The sequence below is a fragment of the Salvia hispanica genome, chromosome 6 (genome assembly GCF_029641045.1).
Source record: "Salvia hispanica isolate PSC_SH4W2 chromosome 6, Shi_PSC_v1, whole genome shotgun sequence".
Classification (NCBI taxonomy): domain Eukaryota; kingdom Viridiplantae; phylum Streptophyta; class Magnoliopsida; order Lamiales; family Lamiaceae; genus Salvia; species Salvia hispanica.
The window spans coordinates 46,290,516-46,306,682 of record NC_142697.1 but is presented as its reverse complement, the minus strand read 5'-3'; the positions used below and the strand labels follow the sequence as shown (position 1 = coordinate 46,306,682).

The 16,167-nt window shown below is 34.5% G+C and overlaps 2 protein-coding genes across 3 annotated transcripts; one reads left to right on the top strand and one right to left on the bottom strand.

Moving 5' to 3' along the window:
• Window positions 1-205: 205 nt before the first annotated feature.
• Window positions 206-3,423, bottom strand: LOC125204581 (uncharacterized). The gene is made up of 2 exons (XM_089060446.1): window positions 1,599-3,423; window positions 206-1,504 (listed from the first exon to the last, which is right to left on the bottom strand). Exons 1-2 carry the CDS (start codon window positions 2,345-2,347, stop codon window positions 307-309), a joined length of 1,947 nt encoding a protein of 648 aa, XP_088916572.1. The 5' UTR covers window positions 2,348-3,423; the 3' UTR covers window positions 206-306.
• Window positions 3,424-6,959: 3,536 nt separating this feature from the next.
• LOC148923981 (protein NRT1/ PTR FAMILY 5.7-like) lies at window positions 6,960-15,876 on the top strand. Of its 2 annotated transcripts, XM_089061169.1 has the most exons (6): window positions 6,960-7,177; window positions 8,181-8,269; window positions 12,985-13,099; window positions 13,172-13,401; window positions 13,765-14,216; window positions 14,669-15,876. In XM_089061169.1, exons 3-6 carry the CDS (start codon window positions 13,015-13,017, stop codon window positions 15,531-15,533), a joined length of 1,632 nt encoding a protein of 543 aa, XP_088917295.1. In that variant the 5' UTR covers window positions 6,960-7,177; window positions 8,181-8,269; window positions 12,985-13,014; the 3' UTR covers window positions 15,534-15,876. The 2 variants fall into 2 exon arrangements, with proteins under 2 accessions (XP_088917295.1, XP_088917296.1); XM_089061170.1 differs by lacking the exon at window positions 8,181-8,269.
• The last annotated feature ends 291 nt before the right edge of the window (window positions 15,877-16,167 follow it).

Here is a 16,167-nt window from a genome sequence, read left to right as displayed (position 1 = left end):
AAAAATTTTGTTTCCTCCATTCTTGTTTCTTTTTTGTTTCCTTATTTATATGGTCTCCTTTCCCAACACTTGTCCATCACACACCATTTCTCCTTGCCCCGTGCCCCTGCCGGCTCGTGCTTCATCTCTTGTTGTTAGTTCTTGATCATTTAAAATAAGTAGTGTATTAAGTTAGTAGTATTTTTAACGGAGATTTATTTAGCCATTTCAAACAAGTGAAATAATTACACAGAAATAGAATAGATATAAGAATACAAGAGGAAAGAGGTACTAAACGAACAATATGAAACAAATAATTTCTCTCAATCAATCAACGGCCTTGATGTCACCATCGTCGATCATTTTTTCACCGCAGTCGTCGAGACAAATGAAGAAGTTGCATAATGCACAGTAAAATCCTAAGTCTTCATGTCTATCCTGATCACAATTGTCGCAGCGGCGTTTTGTGGTGAGAAGTTGATAGATGAGAGGGTGTGGATGGGTTTCTGCATTCACATGATATTCCTGCCCCAACTTGATGTTTCTACATAGGCCGGATGTAGTTGGAAAGCATATAGGATGGAAGGATAGATCGCAGGCGCGGCAATGATACATCCAACTCCTAGGATTCATTTCTCTTTCGCATTGATCGCAGTAGAAATCCCCCGGACGGTTGAGAGTGGCGTCGTACGTCAACAGCAGCGGGTGGTGCATGTCCCATCTACGGCTGATGACTGACGCAGGCAGCACACTGCAGCTAAGGTGCACAATGAAATCGCATGAGCTGTTGCAGCACCTGTAAAAATTATAATAGGCTACGTTTTCGCCACAACTAGCTGCACACAACAAACGCGATAAGTTGATATCTCGTACTAGATTTGAATTATTCACATGTTTGAGGAGATGTTGCGGGTGAGCTGCATGAAGTATGGTATCCGGCATACAAGCACACTTGATATCAACTTCGAAGTTGCACTCTCTACAAGAGTAAAACAACCCATTTGTACGGAACTCACAGACATCGCAACGATGCCATTCCTGTGGTTGAGGTTGAAGTTTGTCACAAGATTGGAGGAGTAGGTGGTGACCATCCTCATCTGGGTGGTGGTGGGGTGGAAGAGAGGGGATATAACCTGGCAAGTGAAAGCACGCTACGTGAAGATTGTATTTGCATTCACTGCAACTCATGTAGTAGTAACATTTACTATCACTACTACTTGATGATGAAGATATGGGAGTGATGCACCCATCACATATCAATTCCCATCTCGCTCCATAATTCTCCTCGTTTTCTTCTTCTTCTTGGCTTCGATCGCCTTGAGGTGAAGATGAGACTAAAGTGAGTTGATGTTGGTGATGAAGGAACTTATATTTCACATTCACCAACTCATCAACAGAAGCAGCAGGGATGATGATGGGTGGTATCAATGCTTCTCCTCCTCTTTGTCTCATCACGAAAGGTGTAATCAGTTCCTCGGCCACCTCATTCGTTGGAAGACGGACTATGTCTTCCAGAATGGATGCACTGGCAAAATAGTACAACAATAATAATTTAGTTACTACTGTATATAAAAAGGAAGAATAAATAATGACATGAATGATATAGTCATAAATCATACTCAGTGATGCGAGGCAGCTTCTTGAAGGCGCAATGGATGTGGACAATATATCTGCAGAGTGGGCAATGATATATCCAATATTTGAGCCGCAAATATTTGGTGCATACATCACATTTGTAGTCAAATTTAATATATTCAGGTGGGATGTATGAAGAGAGAGAAAGAGAGTGATGATGGTCTTCCCTTTTGATAGTTTGAGGCAATGAAGCACATCTCTCATGGATCCAATATTGACAATCACCTGTGGTGCATGTGTAGGACCTTCCCCTGCTTGTGATGCCGCAAGCATCACACTTGAACAAACATATTCTCCTCAACAATTTTAATTCATGGCTTGCATGACTTGCATCGACCACGCCCTTGTCCTGCCCACACCACAGGTGCACCTCGAAGCTACATCCCGAGCTTGTGCATTCGTAACCAATGCTCCAAATATACTCTTCGCAGATAGAACACAGCAGTGGTTTTTTTTCGTGGCGTTGGCGGAGTATGTGTTGATGGTGCAATGGATGTCGTATCTCTCTCACTGTTGCTGCACATCCTTCGTGTAATAGCTTCGAATACTCACATTCCGTAATGCTGCATCCATAAGCTTGCTCTCCACTGGTGAACAGCCGTCTACAACCATAACATTCATCCCTTCCACGAGTTTCCACCAAAGTAAGTGGATGCTCGTGGCTCCAATGATCAACCATCTCTCTCTTCTCCCACTCCTCCTCCATCTCTATATTTTTTTCTATCTCACTCATTATGTGTTGTAACTAATTTCGGAAAAATGTACTGATAGACTATCCCATCTTTCAAACATTTTATAGCAAACATATAACATACGTATCAATAAAATCACACAAAACTTCCAACAACAACAAAACATATCTGCTTTAAGGATTTATCTTTTTAAAAGCACAAACTGAATGGTTGAGTTAGATTTTTGAGTATATATCTGTTTTATCTAATCACAATATGGAAAAAGAAGGTAAAACAATCACAACGTAATCACACAATCACTTTATCTTTGTTTTGCCTTTTGCTTTTCTAACATCTTTGTCTTTTGTTTTTTTCTCTTTATCTTTGTTTATCTCACAGTTTGCTTTTCTCATTGAATTCAGAGCAAAGACTGTTTTGCATTTCTTACAGCTATGAAAAGCCCGGGAGTGTTGGATAAGCCATCATTGCTCATATTTTTCATAATAGATTGTGGTATATTTTTTAGGCTAAACATCACATGAATAACTTGTATAGTGTACTACTATTTGAAAAATAAATATTCAAATATATCATTTGAACTGATGTTTTGAATCATTAGAAGATGTTATCACAAAGAACCAAAACACCACAAGCAATTCACTGTCACATCAGCAAGACTAACCTGCAGGCCCATTCGGGCCCTGAAAAGCCCAGCCTCATAGACTAACTGCACAGCAGCATTTTGCAGGTGTAAACAAGATTGAGGATTTCTCTTTTTTAAAACCACAAACTGAATGGTTCAGATGATATATAGTTTCAGATTTTATGAAACTTTGGAATAGTTGTTACTTGTTATATCTAATCACATAATCTAAATAAGAAAAATGAATGTAAAACAATCACCCCTAAATTCAATTAAAGAAGCTTCTTTTTTTCTTTCTCTGTCTCTCTCTTTTGCTTTATTAACAGTTCTTTTTTCTTTTTATCTTTAGTTCTTCTCTTTTGTTTTTCTGTTTAGATTCAGCTCAAACATTGCTTTGTGGAGTATTTCTTACTGCTATGAAAAGTCTTGAGAGTTGGATAAGCCATCATTGCTAGTAATAAATTTGAAGACTTCAATAGTAAAATCAACGAGATTCATGCTTTTGAGGACAAAAATATCCATAACATTATTGGGCGGACAAAAATGAAAAGCGCATATATTTTTATAGAACAGAAGGACTGAAGTGGAGATAAGACATGAATTGACAATAACCATTTTTGCCACCATGCACGGTAAAATAAGTGTATACACATTTTATTATAAAAATAGTAGGTCTAACATTTAATTAACTTTTTCAATTGACTTTTTACTATACTTTCTCCGTATAAAAATAGTCTTCTTTTTTTAGTTTTTGTCATCCCATAAAAATAGTCATATTCCGTTTTTAGTAACTTTTCTTTCTTATGAGGTGAGTCTCATTCTTCACTATTAAAACTTTCATCACTTTTGCTTTCTACTTTTTTTTTTTTATCAATTTTACATTAAAACTCATGTCATTCCCAAAGTCTCTACTTTTAAAGGACTGAAGAAGTATTTCTTTAAATCCGAACCAAGTCAATCTTGGACGGAGGGAGTAATTTTCATAAAAAGTGAACTCAAGACAACATACAATTGAAATAGTTTGTGGAACAATTAAAAACTTGTTGTTGGTAGGGCTTGAACTCATGACCTCCACTCTAATTAGCAAGAGCTTAACCACTCCACCACAAGCCCCATATGTGAAAACAAGAATATTAAATAATCTTATACATAAAATATTATTATTTTTATTTAAACAAACTAATAATTCATTTATTTTATATTTTTTATGTAATTATTTAATTATGATACATATAATTATCATCCTCTAAATTTAATTTCTACTTTACTAGTTACTAATATATTATTAATCATATTTTATCATTTAATAAATTGGATATTAAATTTTGCATTATATATTGAATTATATATATTTGTAATAGTAAAATGGTTCGACCAAATCTTTCATTTTTGATATTTTTATAAGACAACAAATTTCATTTACTAAATTTGTAATATATATTTATTTTTGTGGCCCAAATCTTTCATTTTTGATATTTTTATAAGACTATTTTTTATTTTTTGTTCCACACATTTTATTATATGTATTTAATAATATATAATATATATTTTTATTATATATTCCGGTTCAACCAGTGGTTCGACCAATGAACCGGTTGAACCAGTGAACCAGTAGCGACGCCGGTTCGCTTGTCGGTCCGGTTTTTAAAACATTGGTTTAAACTCTAGTCGGATAAATCACAAACTTACAAAAAAAGCTTCGGCACAGTGGAAATTACTCGAAATTTGCAAAATAAAGTAATAGTAGTATGGGTCTTATTCTAATACTTATAGCACCCTAATCTAAAATCAAGACTAAATCTCCACCCTTGGATTTTAAAATGAGTGGATGAGATTAAAACTCACAAATCTCAATAAATAGTAGACAAAATATCAACAAAAGGGTAATATCGTCATTATGTTATCATATGATAATTTTCATGGGTGTTTTTTTATATCAACATTGTGTATTACAAATATCAATAATATGACATTAGAATATTAATACAAGGACAAGAAAATATCAACACATTTTTATTGAGATTGGACATGCATAATATTGAGATTTTGCCTACAATATATTGAGATTTTTTGTTGCATTTGTTGATTAAAGCTGCTTATCAACATGTACGAAAATTGAAATATAATTTATCAAATTTCATCACCCGAACATCGTCGGAACATATGCAATTGAGATCTCGTTGGAATCCTTATTAAATTATCTTTAATTTGATATATTTTTTGCAAAAAAGTAATTTAAATTGAGAGAGTTACGTCAAATTTAAAGATTTGAGATGATTTTGAGGAGAGAGAAAGTAGTTAGTTATAATTACTACATATAGGATCTGACATTAATACCCTTTTAATTTAATTAATAATTATTTAAATTTAAAATATATTACACTTGGTATTATATTAACCACAAGATCTTCTAATCTAATGGTTGAAAATTGGTCTCAATTTGGGATTGGTAATTAGTTAGCAATTGATTACATCCCCTAATAGTATTATATTCCCTCCGTCCCAATAAATATGAAACATTTGGTTTCCGGCACAAGATTTTATGCAAGTATAGTTTTGTGAGTTAATGAAGAGAGAGTAAAGTAAGAGAGAGGGAAAATTAGAGAGAGTGATGTTTCTATTTTAGGAAACGTTTCATTTTTACTGGGACAATCCAAAAAGAAAAACGTTGTATTTCTAATGGGACAGAGGGAGTATTTGATATATTTCAGCTCACACTGGGAATGTAGTAATACTATATCTTGGTAAATGTTTTCAATGTTATAAGCTTATTAGAGAATCTTTACAAATCTATATCATAGAAAATTTAATTAGCTCTGTGAACAAGCTTGGGTGTGGAAAATAATAAAATGTACTCTCTTCGTATTGTGCAAACGTTTCTTTCGGCGATTTAAGAAATATACAGTATTATGTTAAGTACTTCATTCATTTGTCGTTAAGAATTTTAATTTTTTAGCATGGATTTTAATAAATGGTAAGAAAACTGAATGGAAAAATGTTAGTAGAATATGACTCACACTAGCTAGTATATATTCGTTTTAAATAAAATGTGAGTGAAATGAGTTAGTTGAATGTGAGACTCCTATTCGCAGATGGACTAAATTGGAAAAGTGGGACTTCAGACAGAGGAAGTAAAAAAATAAAGTAGGAAATGAAAATGATTAAGATAATAAAGTAAGATAGAAGAAATGTATTGACTTTTACTAAAAAAATGAAATGATTCTATTATTATGGAACGTACCAAAATGACAAAATAACTCCACCATAGGATGTAATGTTTGTCCACGGACAGTCTATTTAGTTCGGTAGAAATTTCAAGTGATTACTCCATTTAGATTTGAAAAAATTGAGTAGAAAAAGTTAGAACAATATAGATTCAATTTTATAATGGTATATGAGTATAATAATTTAATAGAAATTTTATATATATATATACACTTAACAAACTTAACAAAAATGAAATTTTAAAATATGGATAACTTGAAATTAAATTTGATCATTTTTCATAGAAACATATTCCATCCGTTCCAAGTTACTTAAGTCATATTTTATTTTCGATTATCACAAGTTATTTGAATCATTTTTGTAACATCCAAAAAGTTTGTAAACTAAAAGAAAGTTTAATAATGAATAATTAAAAAAAGGGCAAATAAAGATACAAGAAAAATCAATAGAGAAAAGGAGAGAATAGTGTGGAGGCTTCTAGATATTTGGCTAATGATCTTTCAACCCACCAATTGCTTTGGTAATTGAAAAAAGAGAGATTTCGAAAAAAGTGGCTTGATTCGCATGCTTTTGAAATTTGAGATTAAATTTATTGATTTTTCGGAATATGAGATCGTGCCATATGAATTTTTCGGAATAGGGGATTTTAAAATTTTTGTCTATTTTTCCATTTTTTTCCTTATAATTTCTCAAACAATATTTACCAAATGACCGAAGAACCCCTAATATTTTCACCACAATTTGATATTTTTCACCACATATACTTAAAACTGGATTTGAATTATGTGGTTGCTAGTTGTCGTCAACATATGATAGTTTGACATAGCATCTCTCATCCATTCACTCCTCTTTCCATCACGTGAACCCATCGCCGTATTACCTCTCCGGTGAGACCTCGCTGCGCCGCTGGTCTCCCTCTATCCCGGGTGACCTGCCTCCGTCTTCCTTCTCTTCCAACCTCCATGGAAGTGAGATTTGAAGCACGAAGTTCAAAACATCCAATTTCAAAGCATGTGGAATCAAGGTAATAGCTAATCCTAACTTACTCATGTTATGCTCTATGCTTGAATATCAGAACTAGAAATGGATGAAATCCAGACTCTTATGAAAGGAACGAATAGGAAGAGCGCTTGCCTTGGTATGTTTGTTTTGATTGCTTGGTTTGTGTACAAATATGATTTGCAAATAAAAAGTAGAACTTTGGAAATGAATTGGGATTGGTTTAAAACATTGGAAATTGGAATCAAATAAAGAACTTAGTTTAATGTATTTAATTGAGTTTGGAGTTAATTGATAGTTAAGTATGATTTTGGAAGCTTATGTTATGGGGTTTGTAAAGAACTATGGAGAAGATGATTATTGACCTAAGGTTTTGGAAGAGTGTCATTAGTTGGGAAAAGAGAAAGGAAAATCTGTCTTGCTTGGTCCATAATGTACACAAATATATTGTCTTGCTATTGAACATAATGTGTTTGAGAACTTAGTATTGTTCTTTTCCTACTGTACTGGTCAGTTTCGGCCACTCCAAACTGTTGGAAATTCCATTATAAAATTTTCTGTAGATATTTTCATGTCTTAGGAAGGCCCCTTCAAAATTTCAACTCATTTTACCAACGTTTGCTATTTTTAAAAATTCATGCGAAACAGTCGCCGGAATCTTTAATAAAACAGCCATACCTCATTAATCCCCTGGAGTTTTTGAGATTACCTTTTTGTAAGTTAAACTAGACTTCAAGAGATTTCTTGTTTTATGGGCTCGACTCCTATGTTGCTCCGAGCAAAAGCAGTTGATTATTTAAAAATAGTGTAAGGTGGTGAATTATTAAAGCTCTAAAAGTTGAAAGAAGAAATAAAGGTATGTAAGCCAAGTAAAAATTATTTTGGGAAAATATTCTATTGTGTAGCTCTAATTTACATATATTTGTAAGTCAAGATAAACACCTTAGACGTTCTAAAGAATTTTACTTATCGTAATACCTCGTTTTGTTGATAAAATTGATATGGAATATGTGTGTGGTATTATAAAGATGAGCAAACAACGAATAATAGTTGAAGGAAGGAAAAAATGGTGCGGGATTGAAGGAAATAGCAAATCAAGGCTTTTGGACGTTATGAGGTAGAGTATCAAGCACTAATACTCATATTTTTGTTACTTAAGTTAATGGTTATTCTTATATAAACCAATTTTACAATAATATGTCGACTGACGTAATTACGTGTAAATAATATGATTGAGTATGAATATCGTGTGTTAATTATGAAATTAAGTGTCTGGATATGACTAGTTATAAAATGTTATCGCGTGATGTATATAAAGTAGATTATGACTGATATGTTAAGGAAATTTACGTGTTTTATGTTAAACTCTGGGGTACAATTGTTACTAATACGATTAAAGGGTGTTTATTGAGAAGCATTAATTGTGAATTGATGTTGATTTATGTTGAATATGATGATGAAGTGGATGAGAAATGAATATGCTCATATACGTGTTTTGATGCTACTGGAGGAAATTTTTATGTGAAATGGTGTGGGAGAAAATGATATGTGATATACGCTGTGATTGGAGAAGATGTTACTTGACGTGGTGTGATGGGAGAAACGATGTATAATATTTGGTGTGATGAGAGGGAATGTCCATATGATATATGGCATGAATGGAGGAGATGCTATATAACAGATAGTGTGATGGGAGGAAATGATATATGATATTTGGTATGATGGGAGAAAATGTCATACGATATATGGTGCGATTGGAGGAAATGATATATGATATATAGTGTGATTGAAGGAAATACTATATGATATATGGTATGAGTGGAAGATTCGATTAGGCCTAACACTAGGTATTATGCTCAGTCCCAGTACTTGCATTCGTCGCTAAGCGGCACACTTGGACAAATATGTGATAATGTTTGTGGCATTATATGAGAGAATATATTTGATGATGCATTACGATATGTGAATGTGGGAAATCTTTGTTATAACTCTGATATATAGATGTTATCGGATATACTAATATGCTAACTAATTTTAAAGTGCTAACGCACATCCAATCATGTGCTGCCACATGGCACGAAAAATGCAATATTGTATATAGAAAAATGCAATATACATTTATAGAAGCTATAGATGAATTTCAGCATATTGCATTTTTGTTATATGCAGATTGCATTTTTATTATATGCAGATTGTAATTTTATTGTAGAGTTTTGCATTTTAGATATAAGCTGTTTATTTGCATTTTATATATAGACGGATTGCATTTATATATATTTTATTTTGCATTGTAGACAATTATGTTAACATGCAAAACTCAACAATATAAAATTCAATTTGCCTATAATTAAATGCAATCTACGGAAATGCATATACAACTTGACAAATTATGTTGCATTACGTGATTGGATGTACTTTAGCACTCTAATTAATGATGCGCCCTAATGCACCTCTATGTTGATATTTGGTACTACTCTCTCTGTCTCATTGAAGATGACCCACTTTCCTTTTTAGTTTGTCCCAACCAAGATGACTCATTACTTAAAATTGAAACCCTTTTATCTTTACTTTATTCCATTTCTCTTACTTTACTCTCACTCAAAATAAAACTGCATAAAATCTTGTACCGTCCAAGAAAGGGGTCATCTTCCTTGGGACGGAGGGAGTATGCGAGAACAAGTTTTGTTACATTTATTATGTGAAATTTTGATATGAGTGTTGGCAGTTTAGAATTGCTAACGAGATTTGACATTACATATGAGTTCTTATGAGTGAGTTAAGTTCTGCTATAAATTTTGGGAAGTCTGAATGCATGGACGATAATTTTGTTATCGAATGCGTATGTAAAAATGATCATATTTCGAATAAGTAAACTGCCTACAAGGTAAAGAAAATTTGAAAATCTATAAATTATATATGTGGCTAGCAGAAAGTTTATTTATTTTGAAAATCTTGTTATAATGAATGAATACTCTATTAGGCTTATGAAGCTCACAACCTTCAAGATTTGTTTTTGCAGATCTAGTTTTAAACTTATCTTGTCAATTATCAACTGCTGAAGAGTCAAGGGTCAAGTCTTTAGTATGCTAATTATGTTTCTAAAGGGTTAGTTTGTGGCATGTCCGGATTTTTATCAAGTGAATACTCAAATATTTCTTTCAAATAGAGTTTTTATTATACGCTGGTAAATCTGAATAAAATTACTCTTATCTTATCTTTTAAAATAAGTAAATGTTTTGAAGTGACATTACTTGTTCCATTAATTCTTTAATTGAATAAGGAGTGTTACAATTTCTTTTTGTTTTTTTTTTCTAAAAACAAAACATCTAATCACACCTATTTTATTCTTTTTTTTACTTTACTCTCTCTTCTTCTCTTACTTTATTCTTTCATCGACCTTTTTTAACTCACTAAACACAAATTTTTTAAATCACGTGCCAAAAAGAAACGACTCAAATGACGTTGGACAAAGGGAGTAAATATAGATTGGCATGAGAATTTGCAGTGGGGATCACCTTATGCAAATCATGCACCATCTACTACTCCACCTCTCACAAACATGAGCAATGGGCCCACCATCATTTTTTTTTTATGTTTGTGAGGAGTGGAATAGGAGATGGTGCAAGATTTGCATTAGGTGATCCACATCGGAGAATTTGTGGATTAACTCTTTCATGATAAAAGACCCACGAGCACATATTCTTCTCACTTTGCGCTTCCAAGCACAAGTTTAGCTTTGTCAAGTCAATGAAACACTGTGATTTATTTACTAAACAAAATTAATAAAAATACATAATGTTTGAGTGAATTTTTATTATTATTAATGAAAATCTCATTTAATATGTAAAATTACTACTCCATCTGTCATAAAAATATGTGCACTTTTCATTTTCATTCCTCCCACAATGTATTCCAATTTTTAGAAAGTTATATCAATTTAATAATGTATGTCTCACTATCGACTAATACTACTTTAACTACCATTCTTCTCCTTTCTCTTATTTTATCATACCATTCTCTCCATCTCTCTTATTTTACCAATTTTTCTAATGCTATACTGACCATATTTTTATGGATAGAAAGGAAGGAGTATTTATTTTTTTTGATTTCTACGTAGTATTTTTTTACTTGTGGTACGAATGGCCAATGTGATTGATGGCACGTCTATCAAATAACACTGTTTGAAAAACATATGTACTGTTATACCCCACACAACATTAAACACCGGAACGGTCCCTCTCCAGATTCAGATCTGTGTTTCCATCAAACCACTTTCAAAATTTTATTATTGGGCGAATTGCAAAAAGTAAAAGTTATCAATTTTTATCAATCCATAATCTTTCAAAAATAGCCAATTACACCCTCGGTCCGTGAATAAGAGTCTCGTTTTTCCATTTTTAATCCGACCGCGAATAGGAGTTCCGATTCACTTTTACCATAAATGGTTATAGGGTCTAATCTTATACTAACTCATTCAACTCACATTTCATTTAAAACTAATCTTCTATGCCACTAACTTTTTTTCACCCACTTTTCTTAATATTTCTTAAAATTTGTGCCGCCTAGAAATAAGACTCTTAATGGCAGACGGATGGAGTACATGACAATTTTTCATTGTAAAACAAATTGGCATCCTACATGTCTTTATTTTTTTTATAAATAGTGTCGTTAGCAAATTTTCATTGGTTTACAAGTCTATTTTCGATATAAAATATACTCTCTTCGCCTCATTTTAAGTGGAACATTTACATTCGATACGAGATTTTATACAATGTTGTTTTGTGAGTAAAATGGAGAGAATAAAGTAAGAGATGAGAAAAAAAATAAAAAAAAATATTATCATTTAGAATGTGATATCTCAAAAAGAAAAATGTGTCTCTTAAAATGAGATAGATGGAGTATAGTTATCCAAAATAGACTATATGTTTAAATATGAAGATAGATAGAACGTCAATTTTTTGGCCATGTGATGATTGGTATTTTCAAAAGTAATGACATTTATCCGAATTTGATCAAAATTTGTGAATTTTTTGACATTTGCCCAATAATATAGTATCACCAATAATATAGTATCATATATCACATTGAAGATGACTAATTATTAATTTAATTTATTCCGATCAGTCTATCTATAATTAATTTTCTCTCAACTATCCGTAATACTAGTAAAATATATTCCCTTTTCGTCACACAAAAATAGTCACATTTTACTTTTTACAATAAATTATAAGTAGTCTCACATTCCACTAACTCACCCACATTTTATTATAAAACCAATATAAAAAAATGTCCATTAACTTTTTCAACACACTATTTTTTATATTTATTAAAACTCGTGCCCACGTTAAATAATGTACTCTCTCTGTTCCATAGTAATAGAGTCATTTTGCTATTTTGGTACGTTCCATTGTAATAGAGTCATTTCCCTTTTTAGTAAAAGTCAACACATTTTTCTACACCTACTTTACTCTCTCTTTTATTTCTCTCTTCATCTTTCTACCTTTTTTCATTTTCCACTTTATTCTCCATTTACTTACTCACCTAACACAATTTTTTTTTAATCTCTGTACCGAAAAGAAACGCCTCCATTACTATGAAACGGAGGGAATATATTTCTTAAAATTCGTGCCCATGTCAAATGTGGCTCCTGGGATAGAGGGAGTACTATTTAAGTACTATTTAAGTACAGTATTCTATTATTATTACTCAATACCTAAGATCTAGTGATATTTAAGAAAATGGTGAATTTGAATGTGTGGTTGAGAATATTTATTACATGGCTGACTTGAGAAGAAGCTGAGTCAACTATTAATCCTTTACATTTGAAAACAGGAAAAAGATCTGGTATTATACTATACAGACATGAATTGCATCCCAGTCCGACGTTGGTGCCTAGAGACGTTTCATTACTACGTTGTCTTCACCACTTCCATCTTCTTCATCTTAGGTAACGATCTCAAAGAATTAACTGACTCATTTTCGTCTTATATATTTGACTGTCCGTCATACACAAACACAGGACTCATATTCAGCGTCAAGTTGGTGGAGAAGACATTTGTCAACATCTTGATCACGCGTCTCAACGACGACGCGTGGCCAGGGGAATTCTATGATTTCCGGAGAGCTGTCGTGGTCGTCAACATTCAGGAAGGAACAACCGCAGTTCTCACACCGTTGTTCGCTTATGTGGCTGACGTTTACACCGGCCGCTTCATGGTGCTGGTTATCTCCACCACAGCCTGCATCATCGTGAGTAGTCAATGACATATGGTCCCTAATACAAAATTAATTACTCCCTTCGTCCCCCAATAATTGTCCACTTTGGTTCCGGCAAGAATTTTAAGAAATGTAAAAGAAAGTGAGTTGAAAAAGTTAGTGAAATATGGATTAATTTTATGGAGTAGTAAAAATTGTGAGTAGAAAAAATTAATTAGTGGAATGTGAGATAATTATGGGGGACTGAGGGTGTACTCCATATGATATCCATGTGTTACACACTCTATGTCTCATATCAGTTGTGAGAGCAACTAGTGCGAGGTTTATAGACTAAATGTATTCTCTCTCACTAGTCTTTTTTGATCCTGTTTGGTCTGTAACGTTGGATTTTCTCAGGGACTCATGATACTGAACTTTGCCGCAGCTGGCGATGACGGCGTGCTTGAATTGCGTTTATTTTACCCAGGATTGGGGCTATTGGCTTTGGCCCTGGCCGCGCAGGAAGTCAACCTCGGAGCGTTTCTTGAAGATCAGCTTAGACCGATGGTCCTAGATGAGGAACAGAGAAACCGACGAACAAGATTCTGGTGGACTCTGGTCTCCTTGGTGGCGGCCATCTTCGCTCTAACCGGACCTTTACCGGAACTTTACTTCAAGGAACTTGCATTAGTTTTAATCGCTGTGATGGGGTTTTGCTTCTTAGTATTCTTGTTGGGTTTCAAATGCTACAACTTCGTCCCCAAAAGCGAAAACCCTTTTAAGGATGTTGGGATTGTCGTCCGCACAGCCATCGCTAATAGAAATGTCCAGTGTCCACAAGCTCCCGAGCCTCACATTCCATGGTTGAGGTACTAATAAGTGTTTGCTTTAGTTATGCATTTACGTTAAATTATAATGTTATTTGTTTTGTTACGAGTTTCGTGTAAGGCCAAAAGCAACGCAACAGCGGGTGGGGGTATTTGTTAGGCCTTGAGATCGCCTAATGTGAGATTGAAAGGGACGGTAATTTGATTAGAGAAGAAGAATAAAACCTTATTGAAGAATGAGATAATAAATGATACTAGTAGAGTATGGTTTTTTTGATGAATATGACCTCTAAAGAATTATACTACTGTTATTGTTGCAAATGGATCCCAACAATCCTTTCACTCTTGACCAAAATGTGCTATGTAGCTTTGTTCAATTTTGTTGTAAAAAGGGCTGGAATCTGAATAACACGGTGAGTTGGAACGTGGGGTCGGATAATACCCGTCTTTAGTTGGTGGTGTTGAACAACGCTCTCACATTTGACACTACACAGGTGGTTAGACAAAGCGACAGAGGAAAGCAAATGTAGTCCTGAACAAGTGAGGGGAGTGAAGCTTCTTCTGAAGATGCTTCCGTTGTGGTGTTGTCTCCTCACTTTAAGCCTTGTTTCGGCTTCTGGCAGCACCTACTTTTTCGAAGAGGCCGACAGCCTTGCGAATAACGACAGTGATCTTCGTGCCATACTCATATTCTCCAATCTGTCAAGATTGGCAGAGTTTGTGGCCTCGGAAACGTCCAGCTACGTGATCCGAAAACTCAACAAGAGGAAGAAATATAACCAACAGAAGATGGAGCTCGTGAGAATCGGCATTGGGACTGCCTGTTGCCTGCTGTGCTGCGGTGCTGCATGGGAGACTGCAGCACGCAGGCAGCGCAGAACAACGTACGCATACAGGCATCACGGTCCAATGAGCGCATACTGGCTGACGCCGCAGTTCCTTTTGCTGGGACTGATGACGGGACTGTCTCAAGATGGGCTTGTGTCGTTCTACGGATCTCAGGTTTCTGAAAGCTTGTGGAGCTATGGGGAGCCGCTCGTGGAGCTTTCGGTGGGAGTGGGTAAGTTCATGAGCGTAGTTTGGCTCGTCGTCTTCAGCATGCGGCCCTTCGGATGGTTCCAGAGGATTGTAGAATACAGTAGGCTCGACAAGTATTATATCTTCATGGGAGTTTTGAGTGTTGTCAACTTTGTCATATACTGGTGGGCTGCGCAGTGGTACGGAGACGACGTATTCCTATTGGAACAAGGCAGAGAAATGGACACACTTGCTCAACAGATTGATGGAGAGTTTCTTGCATCTTCATCCCTTGAGGAGCAACAACACATCTCTCATCCGTCTGCATCAACTGCGGAATGACCGTGTTTTAGCCATCGTTTATGTTTCTTATGCAGATGGTACTTTTTGAAGGGTTATATTTCTAAGTCGAATTCTGGTATTGATCTTGCAAGCAAACAAACAAATTAATTCTGCTTGTAGTTCTTGTTCAGATCTGTATAGACCTGTTTTGTTACGTTTTAATGTCTTGTGTATTGAGTGTGCAGGTGATATCTGTGAATCGCTTAGACTTTTGATTGGTGACTATCTAAAGTGTAGCTAGGGTTCTTGAGATGTCTTATAGTAGTATTCAATACTTGTGTGTCGTTGTATTCGGTTTGTTATCTTGAGCAACGACCATCTCTTAGTGTCGGTAATTAGTGTATCTTCAACGGTCTGGTCCCTACATGAGATTTAGTGCCTGTTCAAGTTTCATAAGCAGATATGCGCGTATTTCTCAGCCTTGGTGGCTGTTCAAGTTACAACTTTTATGTTTTTCAAGCCCGAGGAAAAAATATGGGCCCACACTGTTTGATTGTGGAATACACACAATTCAAAACTGCTTTTAGTTTCTTGACTAGAATTTCGGATCCAGAAATGAAGTGAAAATTACCCTTTTGCCCCCTGTGATTTTTTAAATCACAACCAAAATGGAGAGAGCTCTCCTCATTTTGAT

Coding starts and splice junctions, on each gene's coding strand:
- LOC125204581 (XM_089060446.1), bottom strand. CDS start 2,347: ATGAGTGAGATAGAAAAAAATATAGAGATGGAGGAGGAGTGGGAGAAG. Junction 1,505..1,598: donor AAGCTGCCTCGCATCACTGA/GTATGATTTATG, acceptor CTATTTTGCCAG/TGCATCCATTCTGGAAGACA.
- LOC148923981 (XM_089061170.1), top strand. CDS start 13,015: ATGAATTGCATCCCAGTCCGACGTTGGTGCCTAGAGACGTTTCATTAC. Junction 13,402..13,764: donor CCACCACAGCCTGCATCATC/GTGAGTAGTCAA, acceptor GGATTTTCTCAG/GGACTCATGATACTGAACTT. Junction 14,217..14,668: donor CCTCACATTCCATGGTTGAG/GTACTAATAAGT, acceptor GACACTACACAG/GTGGTTAGACAAAGCGACAG.